A 20,440-nucleotide genomic window follows, 5' to 3' on the forward strand; every position below is an offset into this window, starting at 1 on the left:
TTTGTTGTGAACCATATTTTCTCTGTTGCTAGTAGTTTTATAATTAATTTGTAATATATGGTTATTTTATTATTTCATTTTATACAAGTGATAATTAAATAACTCAAATTTTATTTTTTTGAATTTAGAAAAATAGTTCATTATATACATGCATTTAAAACATGCAATGACAATCTCTTAAAAAAAAATGCAATGACAACAACAGAGGAAAACCAAGAATTGTGACCCAAAATAACAATGACCATGAAAATAACTTAAAATTTTAGGATTTTGTCTACAAGAAGTAAGATAAAAAAAACTATAGGAGTCACTTAAAAATATACTACTATAATTTTTTAAAAATATTATTTTGGAATAAAAAGACAAAAATATAAGATTTAGTAGAATTGATTATATAGGGCATGGCCATGACCCCCCAAACTTGCACTTGTCTACATTGCTAAGTTGGCTTCTTAGGTTTTACCCTCTAATTATCTCCCTTAATCAACAGTGATAATGTATATTTTTTTACCCAAACTGAATCTGTAAATTTCATGTAATTATAAAATCCATAGTGGGGCATATAAATTGTTTAATAATTTGGTGTTGCTTGTGAAATAGAAGCATTATTAATTTCTCTGGTAATGGAGGTGGTAATGGCAATGGTCCATATAGGCTAGGAACAATGAGATTTGACTGAAGAAATGCTGTAAATTTTTTTTTTTTTTTAAATCAAGTATATCTTCCCCTTGTGTTCATTGTGATTATTATGATAGTAGGTTCATCATAATGTACACCAACATATTCTATGTCAATTTAGTGAGGATAATTAAAGCTATACTTATTTCACCATAATAACTCACCAAAATAATTTTTTTTAGCCAACAGCAGTCCTTTTAGAGTATTAGACTATTAAAGTTTGATAATTAGAATTCAAAATCTATAGTGTCAAATAAAAATAATAAAATTTTTTAAAATGTATCTAAAAAAAAAACTCATATTTAAGAAACTCAATTTTTTTTTCCATTTTTTTGGGAAACTTTTAGGCCTCCCTATAGAATTGTCAATTGTTGAGTCTAACTATATGCAATATTTATGGGATATATCAACATTCTTCCACTCAAGGATATTTCATTTCTTGATGATTATTAAACTTTAAAGAGGCCCAACGATATTTCATTTTTGTTAAGCATTGGAATGACTAAAATTAAACCATTTTCTTCTCAAGCTAGCTACAATTCAAAGCTCAACCAATTATGTCTTCGTTCTACGCCCTTCTTTCAGTTTATAATTACATAATTTAAAATATGATATAAAAACGTTAAAAAAATACGAAAATGATACGAATTAAAATTTTAATAAAAAATTATATATAAATTTAATAAAAATCAAAATATGTGTTTCATATTTACTATATATGACTTGTGATAAAATAATTTTTATGTTTTAAATATGTTTCACGTAAAATAAATATGATATGAATACATAAATTATCAAATTTATATATTATAATATTATAAAGTTAACTTGTACTTTTTTTGTGTTTTCACCTATATAAGTGTAAATATTTGCATTTTTGCCGTCAATAAGTCTTGTTGTAAATAGGTTATTTTTTTAATAATCAATTAGTACATTGTAATCAAGTTAACATAAATGAATAATAAATTAACAAATTAAAACAAAATTAAACAATCAAATCTACATGCATTGAAATTTGAATCTAAAACTTTAAAATTTTAAGATTTTTTTTCACTAAATCAAAATTTTATTTTTCGTAATTAAATCGTTTCAATCTTTTTATTTTAAAGTGTATATTAAACTAGATAAGCCACTAACGAGACTCGAACTAAAAATCAATTACCAATGATTCATTCAATTTTATCAACTAAATCAAATTATCGTTCAAGATCAAAGTCAAAAGAAAAGGATGAAAACTTAGAGGTTTGATCCCAAAGGGATACCCTAGTAATTAGAGTAAGGCTTCGTTTTGGAATTTTTATGTTGGAATCTTGAGATAAATAAAATGAGATTTATCATTTATGAGATGAAAAATCATTCACCTACTATCACATAAACAAAAATTTAAAAACTTAAGAGGTGCTAGAACTGTCAAAGTTAACTTGAATTCAAAAAAACTCCTATCACTCAAATCAATTTTAATTAGGTTGAATATGATTTAATAATAAAAGAATCAACAATTTAAATTTAATGATAATCTGAATATAAAATAGTTTAAACTTAAAATAATTTAAAATTTAATTATTCCAATTTAAAATGATTCAAACTTAAAATGACTTAAATTCAAATCTTAAAGTAACATGACTTTCATTCAATCTAAAATGATCTGATCAAAAAACAACCGGACTGTCCATTTACCTCTTCTGGCGGTACCGAAACAAGCTTGGACTGGGAAAAGATTAGACGTTAACGCCCCAAAGTCCAAAGATTTCTAGCCAGGGCCTGAGGCCAGATTGTTGTAAGGTCTAAAACTCCGGTCCATTTTAAGCCCAATTTTATTAATGAGGCATCCCAGCACTAGGCATGGCGTGTCAGAATTGGAGACTGGGGCCATTGAGCCGAACCCTTGCTGCTTAACAATTTTTGAAGCAAAATTAAACACGATTTGGGCTTCTTTGTTTATAAACATTGATTTTCCAGAATCCAGGTAATATAGGCATAGTTTGATAAAAACAAAAAGCCTATGACTCCCTTCACATATGTTAACAATTCATATATGAGAAAATCACAGTACATATCACACATAAACCTAAAAATAATGCCAAATTACAAGCAAATATCCCAGTACCAACACACACAAAAATGAAAAAAGTTACATGGAGAAAAAAATTTAGGGAAAATGTCCTTTTCTTTCCTTGATCCACTTACCACTACCACATCACTTTTGTGGTATTCAAGTTTTCAAACCCCTTACCAGCAATTATTTTTCTCCATATAATGTGAACCTCCTCCCCCACTTCTCATGATTTCTATTTCATCATAAACAGCTAATGAAAACTCTCTTTATTCATTCAAACCTGTCCAACCTTCTCAACAGGAATTCAACTTGGACTTCCTTTGTCAACGGCATGATCCAGTCGCCATGCAGGCCGGCTACCAAGCTTGGATTATTTTGTGAATTGGATCGTCATTTATATTAGCCAAAATTACTTGCCCATATGTTCTGGCTTTCATTTCTACTCTTTTCTTGATTGCCTCTTCAACTGCGGGATATGCCAGCAACTGCATCAAACAATTCCTGTCCTGCGAAATTCAAGACCAGATAATGAAACACAACCTGGGAAATGGTAATTATTCAAATTGTTGGAAGATCAAGTGGAGTTTTGAAGAACAACTTTAGTAGTTGTTCCATAGGCGAGAAAGAGAGTAGATCCAGAAGCAAATCCTTGGAGGTTTTGTGTTAACAACCATGCGACGGAATTCAGATTGGCATTGGAGTGGGTAAACAGTAAACTCTAAACCTATATGTTTGTCTTCATAAATAATGCATGGCTAAAGAATGGCTTCCCATGAAGGAAACTCACTTATTAATTTATCTTAGAAAATCAGCATAGGAAATAATTGACAAAATCATGGCTAGTAGTTCATGAATCATAAAGAGTGAACAAATTAACATACTGTTTATAGCAGCCATAGCACTTCGAGCATTATTTAATTCAAGCAGCAATCCCAAAGATTCTGTAGTCATTCCCGGATGCTTTTCTCAGGACAGTTCTTATTGTATACTGTGCTTAATTTGTGTTTTTGTTTTTTCATTTAATCTTTATCTATTATGCAGACTATAGTTTGTAATGATCCACTAATTAATAACAAAATCCTGACCATTTTTAAGCAAACTTTATTCAACTGCCAGGGCTCTCCCTGGAGTCAGAGGAATTCCAGTGCATACCTTTGATTGGTTCAACTAGAAGCTACTTTGTGCTCTCAACAATCTCAGATAAATTCTCCTTTTTGGCAACCATTATTAGTTAGAAACTTATGACTGTATATCTATATATATATATATATAGTTATAGTTATAGTTATATAGTTATATCCACAACTGGTGTGTGTAATCTTTGCAGGCAAAACAGCAATGTCAAACGATCAAATAAGAGAACCGGGAGATGGCCTATAGATAAGTGAACATTAATTTCCTTGCGTGATTAAGACCAGAAAGTTGATGACAAAGAATAGGGGGAAGACCAAGTAATATTATGCTGTTTGTTTCATGGCAGAACAAGTAAACAAAGGCACGCAATGAAAGAATGATTAGATAGGGAATGTCTGATGCAGAAAGATAAGGGATTCACAATGAGTTTCATGCTCCGTCTGTTAAACCTACAATACGATTCGTCACGTGTAAAGAGTGACAGAATTGAGAGTAAATCTATGTGCCTCATCTCAGTTTTGGATTCGAAAATGATAAGAAAATAATATGTCTAACCAGTAAGTGGAATGAGCACCAGGCCTAACTTCCTATTTCTCCCAAGGCATTGGAAAATGGAATTAAACTTTTAGAATAAAATGCATTTTAGATGCTACTTCAAGAAAGCTCTATCTATCCCCTTTTTGACAAACAGAACAAACTTTTGGCACCAAGCTGAAGCTTACCAAATTTTTAGACACATAGCACTTCCACTTTGGGTTAAGTTGGAGCCATTTATACTCTTTCAGGCGAGGAATATACCTCTCAGCTCAGTTGACTAACTTTTAATTAATTGCACATGGAGGTTGATAAAATTGGTAAAGTTTGAATATTTTACTTATAAAATTTAAGTTCGAATCTCGCTATTAATATTATCTTTTAATAATTGATTTATAAATTTAATGTAAGTATCTTTAATGATTGATTTATAAATTTAATATAAGTATTTTTTAATTCATACTATCTATCTAGATTCTAAAATAGAAAATTCTCTTTTTTATCTTAAATATATATTTTTAAAAAATATTATTTTGGCAATACTTTCATATTTTGTTTAAAATTCATCAGACAATATTCATATTAAAATCAATTGCTGGAATGGATTTGGAGTGTTGTCAAGAAAGTCTACAGAGACTTGAGAAGAAGATGGCATTTTCCTTTCGGCCTCCCCCGTTACCTTTTCTTTTATCAGGAAGACAAAAGTAAGCAAGCAGAACTTGTTGAATTTCAATTGCATTGAAAAGTAAACAGAGCAGCAGAAAAATGTAAATAAATGTGACCGGCTGAGAGATGACACACCATTAAAAGTGTCTGCTAATGATAGTGGTTCTATAACAAATAACTGGCTAAGAGCATGACACATCATCTGAAAAGGGCTAACAAAGTTCAGTAATCTACTAGCGACGATTGAAGGTCCACGTTATAGTGACCAAATGTTCTCCAATTCTGCCATGTGTCAGTCATATCCACTGGCCCATACTTGCAAAGCGCATGAAAAAGCCTCCAGCTTGGATAGATTAAGATGGGAGTGAGATCAGCTTGTGGTGCAAATTTACTCTCATTCCAAGTATAAATTGCCTATCACTGGCTCTGTTGTCTTTTAGGATCTTCACTTGCATTAGACAGAACTAAGCAAAAAAACATCGGATGGAAGCCTGCTTTCTCTCATCAAATTCCTTCACCAAGAGTATTGAGCTTGTGCCCTCAATCAAAGCTAGAGCACTCTCCTTTACTTAGAGAAACCTCAACATTTTCCACTCTAGAAAAGTTGCTTTCCCAACTTCTATAACATGTGAGTTCTTCAATTTCCTTATATGATTACATTAACTTGATAAATTAAAACTTTGAGACATTTTCATTTATTGATTGATTTACAAATTTTAAAAAATTTATCACTGTACTTGTATCTTATTTTGTACCGTATTAAATATATATAAAATATAAAAAATTATTGTGTCAAATTTACGCAAATATGCGCAACAAATTTAAAATTGCAGATCTACAAATTTTGAGCTGTTTAGCTGCATAAGGTTTTTTGCATAATCTAATGGGTTATTAATGTAGAATGCCACTTGGATTCCTATTCCCCATTGGATGATGACAACAAACCAACCCTTGATTCTGATTGGCGTTCATTTAGAGCAAGACTAGTGGCAGCAGATAAATTGTCAAGGCCCCGAGGACTCTGATACAGCAGTGGATCATCCTCCACCAGTTACAATCGGTGACGAATGGGCACACACCATCCATGAACCCGAAAAGGGTTGTCTACTTATGGCTACCGAGAAACTTGATGGGGTCCATATTTTCAAATGGACGGTGATCCTGCTCTTATCAACTGGGCCCATGGGCTCATCCGGGATCATACTCAATCGACCTTCGCTCATGTGAATCAACGAAGTGAGATCAACGGTCCTGGATGTTGAAGGGACGTTCTCGGACAGGCCATTGTTCTTTGGTGAGTCCAACAGGGGGGGGGTGGGTGAAGATGATAAGAGCGTGGAGAAGAGTGGGGTTTTTGAACAAGTAATGAAAGGGTTGTATTATGGGAGAAAAGAGAGTGTGGGCTGTGCAGCTGAGACCGTAAAGAGAAATGTGGTTGGGGCAGGGGATTTCAGGTTCTTTGATGGGTATTGTGGGTTGGAGAAGGAACAGTAGAATGAAGAAATAAGGGCTGGTTATTGGACAGTAGCAGCTTGTAGCACAAGTGTAATTGGTCTTGGTAGTGTAGGAAGTGTTGGGGTTTGGGAAGAGATTCTTGGGCTAATGGGTCCCAAAAAAGTTTGGTAAAGTTCTCTTTAGGGGAGGGATGATGCCAAAAAAAAAAAAAAAACAATTTATGAAATTATCCAAGTTTATGTGCATTATATTCAGGCAATTATAACATGATCTTACATTTTGCAATTGCAACATGTTGTATATTATATGCTCTATTATAAAACTGATTCATTATATTTTTAATCATGTGATTCTTCAGTTAAATCTTACATATTCAATATTAGTAATTCTGAATTATTAGATGAAAGATTGCATAGAATTCTCTATGAAAAAACAATGAGAAATTTGACAAGAGCATAATAACCATTATTTTGATTATTATTCTTATCCTATTAGTGATTAATTTGTTTTCAACATGATAGCAATAGAGATTCCCTCTAACCAGTTACAAAAGTTTAGCATCAGAATAATTTTATATGATCATTGAAGTGTGTTTAGAAAAAAGAAAAGAAAAGAAAAGAATATAATACATTCCAATGAAACAACATTTTCCTTATTCTTTCTTCAAGAATCAGTGCTTAAGGTATATGCCACAACTTTGCAAGTAAGCAGCAATAATAAAACTCGTCCAGAAGACTAGAATCCTCTCAAATGTACATAGTAACCAAACCCCACATTAATGTTAGTCCCAGATTCTAGACTGAAATTGGATGATTTGGTGATATTATAGTATTCTATGTCAGGATTGCCTGTAAAAATTTTATTGCAACTAGTACTTCTGGTTTAAAAAAAAATGATGACAAATTAATGGTAAAAGTTGGTAAAGGAAAGAATTAGGAATAATATTTAGTAACAGAACTCCTTGCTTGTTTTTCTCTACCACACAAGTAGATAATATAAAAGATGTTGATGTAAGTAATACATTGATTTCTTTGAAACTGTTGGTAACGATAAGATAATAAAATGCGAGGTTTTATTATTTTTTCATACAATGAATGTGGTAGCTTGGGATAGGAAAAAGAGTTATAGGAGTTACAATTTAAACTCAAAATTTACTAGATATTATTTTTTGAAGGTGATAGTTATGCTTTGGATTCGGGGTTTTGATATTTGATTATAGAAAAAAGGAGAAGAATAACTAAGGGGGAAGGAGCTACTATGCAGGTAATCAGCCAAGATACTTGTTCCTTGAAATCTTTCTCCGGTTGCCAGTAGAATCTTTGACGCTATTCAAGTGCGTATGCAAATCATGGTATGCTCTCATTAACAATCTTAAATTCATGTTCATGCACCTTAACTATAACAGCTAATTTTGGCCAAAAAAGAAAAAAATTATAACAGCTACAACATATTTGATTTGTTCTTATAAATCAAGCGTTGCCTGTAAACATGCTTAGGAAAGAAAGAAAATATGTTTTTTGTATTAGAAAGAGCCATATTTACAAGTTTTAGGTCATTGTGATGGCATTATTTGTCTATCAAATTATAGGGAATGACATAGTTTTATGTAATTCCGCAATTGAAGTATTCATGAATCTTCTTAAATTTTGTCTATTTTGTTTTCTTTTGAATCTGTATTTATTTTTAAATTACACTCGTAATTAAGTATTACATAAATATATTTAATTAAATAATCAATTATTATATCACTAAATAACCAACTAATAAATTATAATTTAATTAAAAAATCAAACTTATACGACATGATTTGAACCTAAAACCTTTAAGGTTCTAGGGTTTCCTCTTATATTAAACCAAGACCTCGTTAGCGCTTTGAACCTGTATTTGATTCACCGAACCAATGCCCTGATATTTGATTATGACCTCGAAAATCAGTAACGCAAGGTGGTCAGGATTGTGTCATATTGGAAGGAGTTTGGTGGCACAGCTTACCCCAACTTTCCAGGGTGGAAGAACTGATTCTTGGGGAGAAATCAAGAATGTTAAGGTCCCTGCAAATGTCCAAGTCTCTCCCTGTTTTAAGACTTACTTTAATAGAGTATTTCATTGCCTCTCTATGGACTATAACAATAATGAAGTAATTGTTTTTTTTCATTCAACATTTGCCAGATTTTCTTTCCATTTATAACAATTCCATCTGCAGGAGTCTCCTGGTTTGGAATGTTTGCCTTGCTTTGATAATCTATCCTGAAAAAAGGAATTGAAAAACATGGGGTGAAGGAATCTTCCGCTAGAAAATTAACTATTTGAACTCTTACAGGAGTTGAAATGCCATTGATGCTCTGGAAAAATGATCGTGAAATTCTGATGGAAGGAATTGATGGACAGGCAGTATTCTACAACTTCATCACAAAAGAAATCAAGAATCTTCAAATTTATGGGGTTCCAAAATCTTTTCAAACTGCTGCTAATGTAAACATGAGCCTTGTTAGGGGAATCAAATGCTTGAAGAAAGGGATAATTTATACATACAAAAAATTTATCATATTTTGGTTTCCCATCTTCTAAATTTGTAGATTATAATTAAGATTAATCAGATTGAGAAATTATTAAATACATTAATAATAAAATTTTTAGATTTTTAATTAATTAATAAGGTGATACATAATTTTAAAAATATATTAAAAAATTAATTTTAAACAAAATGAAATATGTATTAAATTTTTAATTTCGTTCGTAAAATTAAAAAAAATTACATATACAATGTATCAAATAATTTTTTTATTAATTTGTACTAAAATAAAAAATGTTGTATAGTTTCAGATAAATGATAGTAAATCATTTTTCCCTTCCAATCACCTCTTGTTTTGTTCTTTTTCTCCTTAATTTTTTTAATGTCAATTTTTTAGTCTAATTGTCCATTTGAGGGAGAAGTGTCATTTTTTTTCAAAATTTGTGGATTCTTAGCGGCTAGGATAAGGTTTTCCATTATTGAGGTGATATGCATTATCGCATATAGGAATTTTTTTTTTATTTTTATATCGCATATAGTTATTGATTTCTGCTACTAAAAAAATAGAGATAATTCGAAATACTACTAGCTATTAATAAACCGTGTGCCGCACAAATGGATAACTACCTAAAAAAAAAAAAACCTTGATAATCAAAGAAAATAAAAGATAAATTTGCATCTTTTTTTATTAATAATATTCTTTTTATAATACTATCATAAATATTTTAAGTTCTATTTCAATATAATTTTTTTAACAATTTAAAAAATGCATTATAGGAACTCGATACCTAAGTCGAATAATTCATATAATAATTTTTAAAATATAATATTTAATAAATTTGATATTCAAAATTTAATAATTATAATTTTTATAATAAATTTATAATTTTTTTAATTTTCAAACGATATTTTATTTTTAAAAAGATACACTATAAATATAAATAACCTATACGTATAATGAATAATATAAATATAAAAACAATAAAATAAAAAAATATTTTATTATAAACTTAGGATGAGGTTAGGTAGTATTATCAAAACTTATCATTTGCCAAGCTGCCATGCCTTATCCAATTTCCATGTTTCAAGCAAAAAGAATCTCTTGCTTCAAGAAGGGGTGTGATGTTATATTTGACAAATTGCAATTTGATTTTATCATCTAAGTGTAGCTTATCTATATATATGAATTAAAATAAATAAATAAATAAGTGGTCCAATTGATTTCCCTGAATGACTAAAAGAGAGAATGAGTGTATAAATATCATCATTCCTCTTTGCTTTATTCAAAAAAAAAAAATCATCATTCCCTTTAAAAAGTGTTCATTTCACTATGCTTTGTTCTCCTCTAGCCGAATATATATATATATATATATATATATATATATATAAGAAATAAAATATTAAAAATTAAATACAATGTTCCAACAAGATATACGCTAAGGCAACGTTAACAAACAGAAACTTCCAAAGTCAAAAAACAACCTTAGTACCTGCAAAAAAACAAACACCATCCCTAGAAAACAACAAAAATACATCATGATTCCGCATATTAGACAGTACAAAATAATAATAATAATAATAATAAGAAAGAGGAAATTACTACTTAGGGTTGGAAAATTTTTTTTATCTATTTCATTTACTGCTGATAAAAAAGTCCTTCAAAATAGTTTAAAGTTACTAAGTGTTAAAGAAATCCAAAAAAATGTTAGTGAAAATGAATTAGATTTTACGTATTGAGTATAATATTGTACCAAGTCTTAATCAAAAGAAAATTAATAAGCATATAGATTATTACTTTTGTGCGGGAAAAGAAAATTCAGGAATTTCTTTTTTTTCTTCGAAAGCTAAAAAAAAAATGAAAAATTTATTAATTTTATAGAAATCTTTCAAAAATAAAATTCTAAATATATTAAACTGAAGTGAAGAAATACGATTTAAAAATGACTTAAAAAACAGATTAAATTCAAACAAAATATAAAAATACACTGACCTTTATCATAAAAAAAAAAAAAACCATTCAAAGTTATTTCAATTTCTTAGAAAAAAAAAAACTTTTTAACATGTATCAAACAAAAGAAAAAGTGCTCTACTTTTTTTAGACAACAAATACTAATAAAAAAGAATAAAATTACTTAGTGCTATACTTTTTTTCACACTTTCAAAATCCTATCATTCAGATTTCAATGCGTAGAAAAAGAATTAAAAACACTACTCACTAAATTGTAAAATTAAAGATACTTCCAAACATATTGTAACAGTCTTTTATTCAGATTATATAAGTAATAATAATAATTCAGAAGAAGTACCAATCTGGTAAAAGAATCTAGTAGTACATTTGACAAACCTTTCCTTTTCAAAGGCAATGATCTGTAGCATTTTCATTTCCTCCTTTCAATTCCATGAATATATTTGGATGATGATGTGCTGATGGCAAACCAAAAACCATGAGTGAAAACCATCATCCCTTCACTCCCCACCTCTCATATTCCCTTTTCTTTTCCTTCTTCTCGGTTTTTTTTTTTTTTTTTTTTTTTCATGTCATCATCTTTTCCTTCATAATAATTTCCTTTCTTTCCTTTTATTTTGGGTTCTCCTTCTTTAGTAAAAAAAGCTTGAATAAGTGTGAAACTATCAAGTCCTTTTTCGGCCTCAACAACTTTAGCAAACAGAGTCCGTGAAACCCAATTATCCTTGATGCTATTGGAGCCAAATTAAGGTATAATTTCATTGATTTTAATTTTATAAAACTTGTTTGTTTATTGAATTTTTCTTCATGAATATCCATATACTTGAAAGGGTTTATCGTTTGAATAATTGTTAGAACAAAAACACAAAGTTTCCTTGTGTATGTCTGTATGATTATATTTGTTGGAAAAAGAAAAGAAAATAGTTTTATGCTGGGAAAATTAGCTATCATCTTCATTCGGTAGGAAAGGGTAGTTTTTGAAAATTTGAGATTCTGTCAAGGGTATTTCGGTGAATTTTCAATATCGATGGCAGTTTGGTAAATAGAGCTGTGTTTGGACAAAAGTAGGATTTATATATTTTTTTAGTTCTTTGCTGGAAAATACTAGGAAAATATGATGATGACATTGGAACACATGTCATCCTTGGGAGGCATATGGAGCAATAATAGGACATAAGGAAATCCAAGAAATTTTCTTTGGCCAGTGATATCCAAGTGATTTAGTGGGTGACTACTTCATGTCGCTTAAATTTATTTGTGCTTTTTATTAAGCTTCTTTCTTAGGAGTTGCTGGATTGATAAGATCAGCATTTTGGGGGGTTTTTTTTTTCAATAAATTAATTAACGAGGATCCTAGCTTTACTAAGGATTTGAAAATTAGGAATATGCAAAATCTAAATCCTTGATGTTTATTAAAAAAAACCAAGTTTGAAGTTAATAGAATATTATTTTTTTAAAGTTTCATTTAAACGTGTGGTAGGACTCCCACCACGCATCCAAAGCTATCCTAATTATCTAGTTAGCTTGATATTGACACAAGGGGTTAACAATGAAAAACTTTGATGTTGAAAGAAATAACCTATTTTTTTATGGTTAATTTGGGATAGTTAGCAGTAGTAGAGCATAGGTGACAGGATGATTGAACTGTTCTACTTTGGAGGATTAACTCATTTTGACGAAGACAATTGGGCACTGAGCTCGCTTATTGGTATAGAGTAAAGGTATTTGGAGGTAGGTTGGGAACCATGAATCTTTAAATTACTGCATTTTTTTATTATCCCACACCATTTTACAAAATACACATAATTATGCATTAGTCACTCAAACATGAATGCTATGTCAGTTATTTTATAAGGGCAATTTGTTGAAAATTCACATATTATATAACATGATAGTACATCATGGATAAAATTTTTAGGAATGGACAGTATATTGATGCATACGGAAACTTATATGATAGTTGTCATCGAGTCGAGTGCAGGATAAACCACTTGAATCCAGTCATCTTCACATTTACAAAGCTTTATAATGGAGCTTTTGTGAATGTAAGTTGTGATTTGATGAAAACCCAGTTTCTCAAACCGCTATTCATAGTTCTCCATGCTTTCCAGAACCAACCACCAACTGCAGTGCACCATCACCCAACCTTTAGAAACAACAGAACTAGCATTTTATGATCATATCCAGCAGTCTAAGTTTTGAGTGAAGCATGAGCATGACTGATACTCATCAAGGAAACCAGTCCACAATAGACGAGAAGCCTAGAAAAAATGACTATTTGAGCAATCACAGCCTACAACTACAAAGAAATCGGAAAAAAAAACCATAATAAGAAAGCATAAAAGCCCTTGTGCTAAAATAGTCCAGGATACCTATTTATATATTACTCTTATATAGACATGGGCATTTGTGTATTCGAGTTTGTATATTTCATATCAAATAAGTGTTATGAAAATTGTCGTATCACAATTCGTGTTGACACGCCCAAGACGAAACACATTTTTTAATTTTTGATAAACTCATATACAGTTTTTTTCTTAAAATTTTAAATTGTTTCTCTTTTGTGTCTTTTTTATATCGTTTTTGTATTATATTATATGTATGTTCTTGCAAGTATCTTATGTTTGTTTGACATATTATATTAAGTATTAATTTTACTTATTTATCATTCGCAAGAAAGATTAGGAAGGGAGGCAATTTGAATACTTTTGACATGCGTTGAACACGAGTGACCAAAAACTTTTGGATATATATATATATATATATATATATATAATTTACTGTATGAGTAGATTAAGGATTGTGGGGTTTGTTGATTTTCCTTTGAAATTTTGGGAAAATGATAATATTCTTGGAGAAGGCAGTGGTGGAGGTGTTGTGTCCTACAATCCTAGCATGCAAAAAACTAACAACCTTCCAGTTCCTGGTTCAGAAAATTGTGCACAGTTTTTGTTTATATGGATAGCCTTGTTTCAGTCAAAGGAGGGAATCGAATGCTTGAAGGAGATAATGCAGGTAAATATGGCTAAGAGCCCCTGGTTGTTCTATTGTTTAGCTTGGTAGTTTGTTAAATAGATTTGGTATTGAAATCAATATCACTGCCTAGTTAAAGGGATTGAATAGTACATATCATTTTGCAGAAGCCTAAGTGTCCATGAAGTTGAGTACTTAACTCGTTTCATGAAAACAGCATCCAACAGGCTGGAGGTTGAATACAGCACTTGCAATCTTTTTCCCTATTTCTAGGCTGTGGTATCCTATGTACCAAAAAGAAACTAGTAGGGCCAACTGATGTGTGCCTATATCTTGTTGTGCTTTTTAGATCAGGTGTCTTCATCCAAATCTTATTGAGTTCCTTTTGTCATTGACAAATTTATTCAATTTATCTAGGACCATTCGGAAAAACATAGTAGGAAATGACATTCAACTTTGTTGGGAAAAGTATCACATTGTTTTTGGTAGAGAAAGCTTGCAAATGCTTTCCTTACATATATGAGTACTTTAGAATGTTTATTCCATCATACATAGGGATTTAAATTATTTTATCATCAGCTTTTTCCCAATTCAAAGAATTTTATTGAAACGTGATATTTTGTTCTTATGACCAGATTTTTCTTGCACTGTGTCATTGAGTTTCAATTTTGTAAAGATAATAAGTTTTCGGTTCATTTATTTTCAGATCACCTACATAGGAATATCATTTCTAAATATTAAGTCAAAAAGTTCTGAGAATCATTTGAATGAAAATTTGTGCATACTTTTCCAGGGAAAATGATGTTATAAGCAATGATAAATAATATTAATTACATAACATACCTCTTGAAACATTCGTAACATGTTCTTTTCAAGAATAATGGCTGCCTTTTTCTACAACAGTGTGTTAAGCTAAGAAATTAAGAGTAAAGTAGTAAGCGCTGACAAAAACTTTTTTCAAGCTAGCTCACTTTGTGCCTAACTATAAAATTTAGATAGCATAAGTGCAGGAAGATTAGCTTTCATAAAAATGCCTAAGAAAAACAATCAAAGGTTTCCCTGTTCTAACATGTGCCCTTCTATTAGATTGATAGACAGAAGATGTAATTAAAAGCATTTCTCTCTGTTTCTCTGTTTACATTCTTTGCAGAAATATGCATGCTTGAGGTATCCATAAGAAACTCACCATAAAACTTCTGAACCAACTCTATCAATAGAAAAATCCAGCATCTGATGAATTGCTATGTCTGGTATCCTCCATGTTTCAAAACTTGCTTTAATGGGGCATGTTATTGGGGAAAAAAAGACAATTCTAACTCTATCATCATTTTCAAAATTGATGGTAATAACTTTAGAGAAAAGAAAGCAAGGATAAAATTTGGTAAGAGTACTGTCACACAAATATTAATATACTTAGCCCGTATATTAAAGCTTTCCAAGATTTATGGCGGGTAGTTATTGATGCAGGTATATTGTTCGGGGCAACAACCATGGGTTTTTTTATAACTATGTTCATATGCAGGGTTTGGCTTCTCTAGTTATTGACTGTAGGAAAGGAGAAGAATAAGAAGAACCTAGTATGGAGGGCATTGGTGATCTGCCAAGAGAATTGTTCCTTGAAATCCTCTTACGGCTGCCAGTAGAATCTTTGATGCGATGCAAGTGTGTTTGCAAATACTGGTACGCTCTGATTAGCAATCATAAATTCATTGAATTGCACCTTAAGTACAACAGCAGCAACAATGTATGTGTCCTTCTCAAGCGCTGCCTTCTGACATGCTTAGGAGAGAAAGAAAATATGTTGTCATTGGTCTGCTGCAATGGGTTTTCTTTTGTAAATTTAGATGTTGATTTGTCCTTGTACAAGAAGGAGCCATGTTTAGAGCTTTTAGGTCATTGTGATGGCATTATTTGCCTATCAAATTACCGAGATGATATAGTTCTATGTAACCCTGCAACTAGGGAGTCCATGGTGCTCCCCCAGTCTTGTCTCCCTTGTTATCCATCAATCCCAAATTTGATCCCGCAAACCAGTGCCTTGGGATTTGGTTATGATGAAAAAAGTCATCACTGCAAAGTTGTTAGGATTGTTTCATATTGGGAGGAGATAAATGGGAGTGGCTTACCCCACCTTTCCAGGGTTGAAGTATACTCTTTGGGAACTGGTTCTTGGAAAGAAATCAATGTTAAGGTCCCTGCCTATGTCTGGTATTCTCCATGTTTTGAAACATACTTTAATGGAGCATTTCATTGGTATGCTATAGACGATAACAGAAATGAAGTCATCCTTTCATTCCACATGGGAAATGAGGAGTTCCAAGTAATATCAATGCCAAGTTTTCTATCCATTTATGATTATTCAATGTGTAGGAGTCTTTTGGTGTGGAATGGATACATTTCTCTAGTAATCTATCCAGGAAAGGGGATTGAAAAAACATTTGAGATATGTGTGATGAAGGAATATGGAGTGAGGGAATCTTGGACAAAAATATTGACAATTGGACCTCTTACAAGAGTGGAAATGCCTTTGGTATTTTGGAAAAATGATGAGATTCTCATGGAAGGCTCTGATGGACAGGTGGTGTTTTACAACCTTAAGGACAAAGAACTCAAGGATCTTCCAATTTATGGGGTTCCAAAGTCATTCTCAACTCTTGTATATGTGAATAGCCTTGTTTCGGTCAAAGGAAGAAATCAAATGCTTGATCAAGCAGATAATACAGGTGAAAATGTTTCAAGTCTGGTTATATTTTCTTTTATTTTTTTTCCTGAAAAGTTTCATATATTACTGTTACTTACCAATTAACACTGTAGATTATTAAACAGATTTGCATCTTTGCTGCATTTTTCTTGCCTATTCACAGACTTGAATAATGCTATGCATTTGCTTTATATGTACTAAACCATTTAGCATTTAACAGCCAAGAATTGAGAATCTTCCACTTCCTGTTTTCCCTTTTCGAACATGGCCTAGAGGCGTTCAGAATGGGTTTCCCAATTTGATTTTAGATATATTTTTGTCCATTTACGAGGAAAATATAGTTTCTTCCCATTAAAGGGAAAGGTATCATTTCAGCTAATTTTCATATTATCTTGAAGTACTTATATTCCTTTTGGTCTCTTGGTAGTTTGTTTTCTTTAGAAGTTATCTTGAAACTACATCAATTTCCTCGTCTTTCTAATCCTTGTTTTTGTCTTAGATTTTGGTTGGTGAAGGCTTTTGCATCCTGGGTAACCTTCCTCAGGTTTAACAGATGCACAGGAAATGATCCATGGAGTATGAATGAAAGTTGAGAGCACTGTACTCTCATGAGTTAGACATGTGGGAGGATCAAAGATCAAGTTGCCAGGATGAGGATCAATGGATAAGAAAGGAGAAATGAACAGAAAAATTATCATCAATGTAAAGATATTGTCATAAATGTACAGAGAAACTTAACATCTAAACTTGGGTTTATGAGAATCTTTGTGCTATAAATAAAGATTTTTAATATCAATAAAGTGTGGCTCTCTGAAATTTTCTGGTTTGAGTGAGGATAATGTTGCAGATTCCTAATTTGCTCTCTTCTGGTTGTTGATGTTGTAATTTATTTATGATAAAAGAAATTTAGATTCAGGAATTTGATGTTATCCTAACGTTGGGGAACATTGTAAGACTTTACAGTTCTGAATGATTTATTTGAACTTAGCATACTTTATTGACACCAGAGGCTACTACTAAGTCAGAACTCAGAAAAGATTAGCAGAATGTACTGTCAGGATGAGGATCAATGGATAATAAAGGAGAAATGAACAGAAAAATTATCATCGATGTAAAGATATTATAATAAATGTACAGAGAAATTACCATCCTAAACTAGGGTTTGTCAGAATCTTTGTTCTATAAATAAAGAGTTTTAAGATCAATAAGTGTGGATTTCTGAAATTTTTTTGCTTTCCCTTACTGATAATTTGAAGCAAAATAATACTTTGAAAACTCAGAAATATGTACCTTGCGTTTTATTTAGAACATAGCAACATTCATCCATACTAGAAAGCCCACTCATGTAGTGCTTCCGTGCCAAGTCGCGCATCCTTTTTTTTGTTTTAATTTTTTAAAAATTTTAAATTGTTTTAAATTTTTTTTGAAATTTTATAATTTTTTTAAGATTTGATAAATATTTAATTCTTTTTTCTTTTTGCATTTTCGATTTTTTGTTCTTTAATATTTATTTGCTTTTCCTAAAAATAACCAATAAAATAAATAATTTTTTTAAAGATTTTATTTTTTTATGTGAGACTCACCTATATCAAAATTCTCTTTTTCATATTTTCTTTTTTATCCTTCTTTTACCTTCTTTAAAAATAAATAAATAAATAATATCTGTTGTTTTTAAACTTTGAGTTAAATTTTATTTTGGTTTCTAAACTTTAAAAAATTTTATATGAATCATCGATTATCCAAACATATACAAATGTAATTCCTTCGTTGTTGACTATCTAAATTAATAAAAAATCTAATGTAACATGACACATAATCTTTAAATATTATGCAAAAAATTTTAAAGATTTCAAAAGAAGATGAATGTAATTAAAACATGTGAAATTAAAAACAAAAAAAACCCTAGACGTTCCCTAAAAATTGTAAAAGAATTATTTCGGGTCTTAAAGAGAAAAAAGGATCAAAAGAGAAGACCAAAGGGGATCAAAAAAGGAGATCTATTTTTAGGAAGAGCTAGAAGTTGAAAGGAAGGAACTGAGGGTTAAGGAGGAGTTAAAGGTTGAAAAGTACGAGCTAGGATTTGTCATATGAAACATATGGGCTTGTTACCTGTTTGTTATTGTGGTCAATAAGCATGAATTAGAACATCATGGATTGACACTAACCTAGGTTGTAGGTTTGTCGATTGTAACAACTATAAGATAAGTATAGACACCCAATTTGTTCGGTAGGATTAAATTTCAATTAAATTTTTAGCTTGATTGCATGTTTAAATTTGAGCCCATTTTGACACTTTGATCAAACCTATTTCATGTTGGGCTTTGATGGGTTTTATTTTATGTGGGCTTGAAACAATTTTGAATTATGATTAAATGAGTTGGACTAAAGGTTCCAAAGCCTAATAGATGTCCAAATTCAATTGTAAAGACTAAGTCATTTTTATTAAGATAAATTAAATGGTTTTAAATTTTATTAGAAAAATATATATGTAAAATATGGAGAAAAAGCCAACAGAATCCTTTAAGGAATATACTCATCAGTGGAGGATGCAGCAACTAGGTCCAATATTACTAACTAAAAAGGAGATCACTATGCTATTTGTTAACACACTAAAAGTCCCATACTATGACAAATTGGTTAGAAATACAATAAAAAACTTTTCTGACATAGTGATTTTGGAAGAAATAATGAGAATGCCATTAATAATAGCAAAATCGAAAGGCCCAAAAAGAAGACAACAAATCCAAAGAAAAAAGAGCATGAGACATACATAGTCACTTTCGAAATCTCCACCAGGCTATTCTTTCGTCCCATATAATTCAAGTCCACTATACTTTTTTTGTTGCCTTACTATCAACCAAATCTCCCAGTAGCCATATTATTACCAAGCATCCCAACAACCACCACATAGGTTGAGCTTTAGTCTTCAACCACCTAATTATACCCTTATACCCCTAACTCAATCATTTGACCTACAAACCCATCGAACCAATAATCAATGAAACCCATAAAACAATAACAATCGAGAAAAACCTCAATTTGACACAATTCCAATGTCTTACATTAATTTGTACTCCTAGTTGATGAGAGACCATCTTATTTCTCTTATCCGTGTGGTACCATTAAAGTCACCATACTCGAGTTGGTATGACCCCAATGCCAAGTGCGAATACCCTTTTGGTGTGATAGGACATTCCACTAAAAACTACAAACACATAAGCATAAGGTGCAAGGTCTAATAAAAGAGGAGCTTTTAACTTTTAACAATAAATTCAAGCCAAGTATTAGTGGAAACCCTTTGCAAAACCATACTTAAAGGAAGATTAATGTTGTGGGTAATGGAAAAGTGTAAGGATTAAAAGATACATGGATAAAGTGAGGACCCATTTTGACGGGTGTATGACTGTTTGATTAAGGCAAGCATGATTCAACCAATATCTCTAAATGACAACAAAAACTGTAAAGACCATGACTAAGTTTGCAAATACCATGGAGGAATGGTTAAACATTCGATCCAAAGATGTTAAGTTTTTTTGCAAATATTGCAAAGTTTGATGGACATGGCTGTAATAGAGTTTTATGATAAGAGTAGTGTGAATATGATGGATGATGAGTCCTCTAGCAAGTTTTTTATCCCTAAAACTTTAACAGTATTCTATAATAAGAAACTGAAGCTTGCAACTAAGAAAATTATCTCTTTTCCTAAGACAGTAATGACTATTTATACTCTTAGTCCATTCTCTTACCAAAATGATAAAATAGTCC

At 31.0% G+C, this 20,440-nt stretch overlaps 1 protein-coding gene and 2 pseudogenes across 13 annotated transcripts; all 3 read left to right on the forward strand.

The window, feature by feature from the left end:
* Positions 1–5,355: 5,355 nt before the first annotated feature.
* On the forward strand, positions 5,356–9,068 carry LOC111300960 (uncharacterized; annotated as a pseudogene). The gene is made up of 3 exons (XR_016329896.1): positions 5,356–5,696; positions 5,969–7,874; positions 8,727–9,068. The product of XR_016329896.1 is annotated as an uncharacterized LOC111300960 (transcript).
* Positions 7,781–9,179, forward strand: LOC111299639 (F-box/kelch-repeat protein At3g06240-like; annotated as a pseudogene).
* Positions 9,180–11,339: 2,160 nt separating this feature from the next.
* On the forward strand, positions 11,340–17,508 carry LOC111299641 (F-box protein CPR1-like). Of its 12 annotated transcripts, none has more exons than XM_089747615.1 (5): positions 11,340–11,751; positions 13,862–14,016; positions 14,142–14,208; positions 15,442–16,697; positions 17,175–17,508. In XM_089747615.1, the coding sequence occupies exons 4-5, from the start codon at positions 15,554–15,556 to the stop codon at positions 17,186–17,188; spliced, it is 1,158 nt and encodes a 385-aa protein (XP_089603741.1). In that variant the 5' UTR covers positions 11,340–11,751; positions 13,862–14,016; positions 14,142–14,208; positions 15,442–15,553; the 3' UTR covers positions 17,189–17,508. The 12 variants fall into 12 exon arrangements, with proteins under 12 accessions (XP_089603741.1, XP_089603737.1, XP_089603739.1 ...); XM_089747611.1 differs by having other exon boundaries at positions 13,922–14,016; XM_089747613.1 differs by having other exon boundaries at positions 13,922–14,016; positions 15,497–16,697.
* The last annotated feature ends 2,932 nt before the right edge of the window (positions 17,509–20,440 follow it).

This window comes from Durio zibethinus, chromosome 18 (assembly GCF_047325235.1).
Source record: "Durio zibethinus cultivar Kanyao isolate XHJ-2024 chromosome 18, ASM4732523v1, whole genome shotgun sequence".
NCBI lineage: Eukaryota > Viridiplantae > Streptophyta > Magnoliopsida > Malvales > Malvaceae > Durio > Durio zibethinus.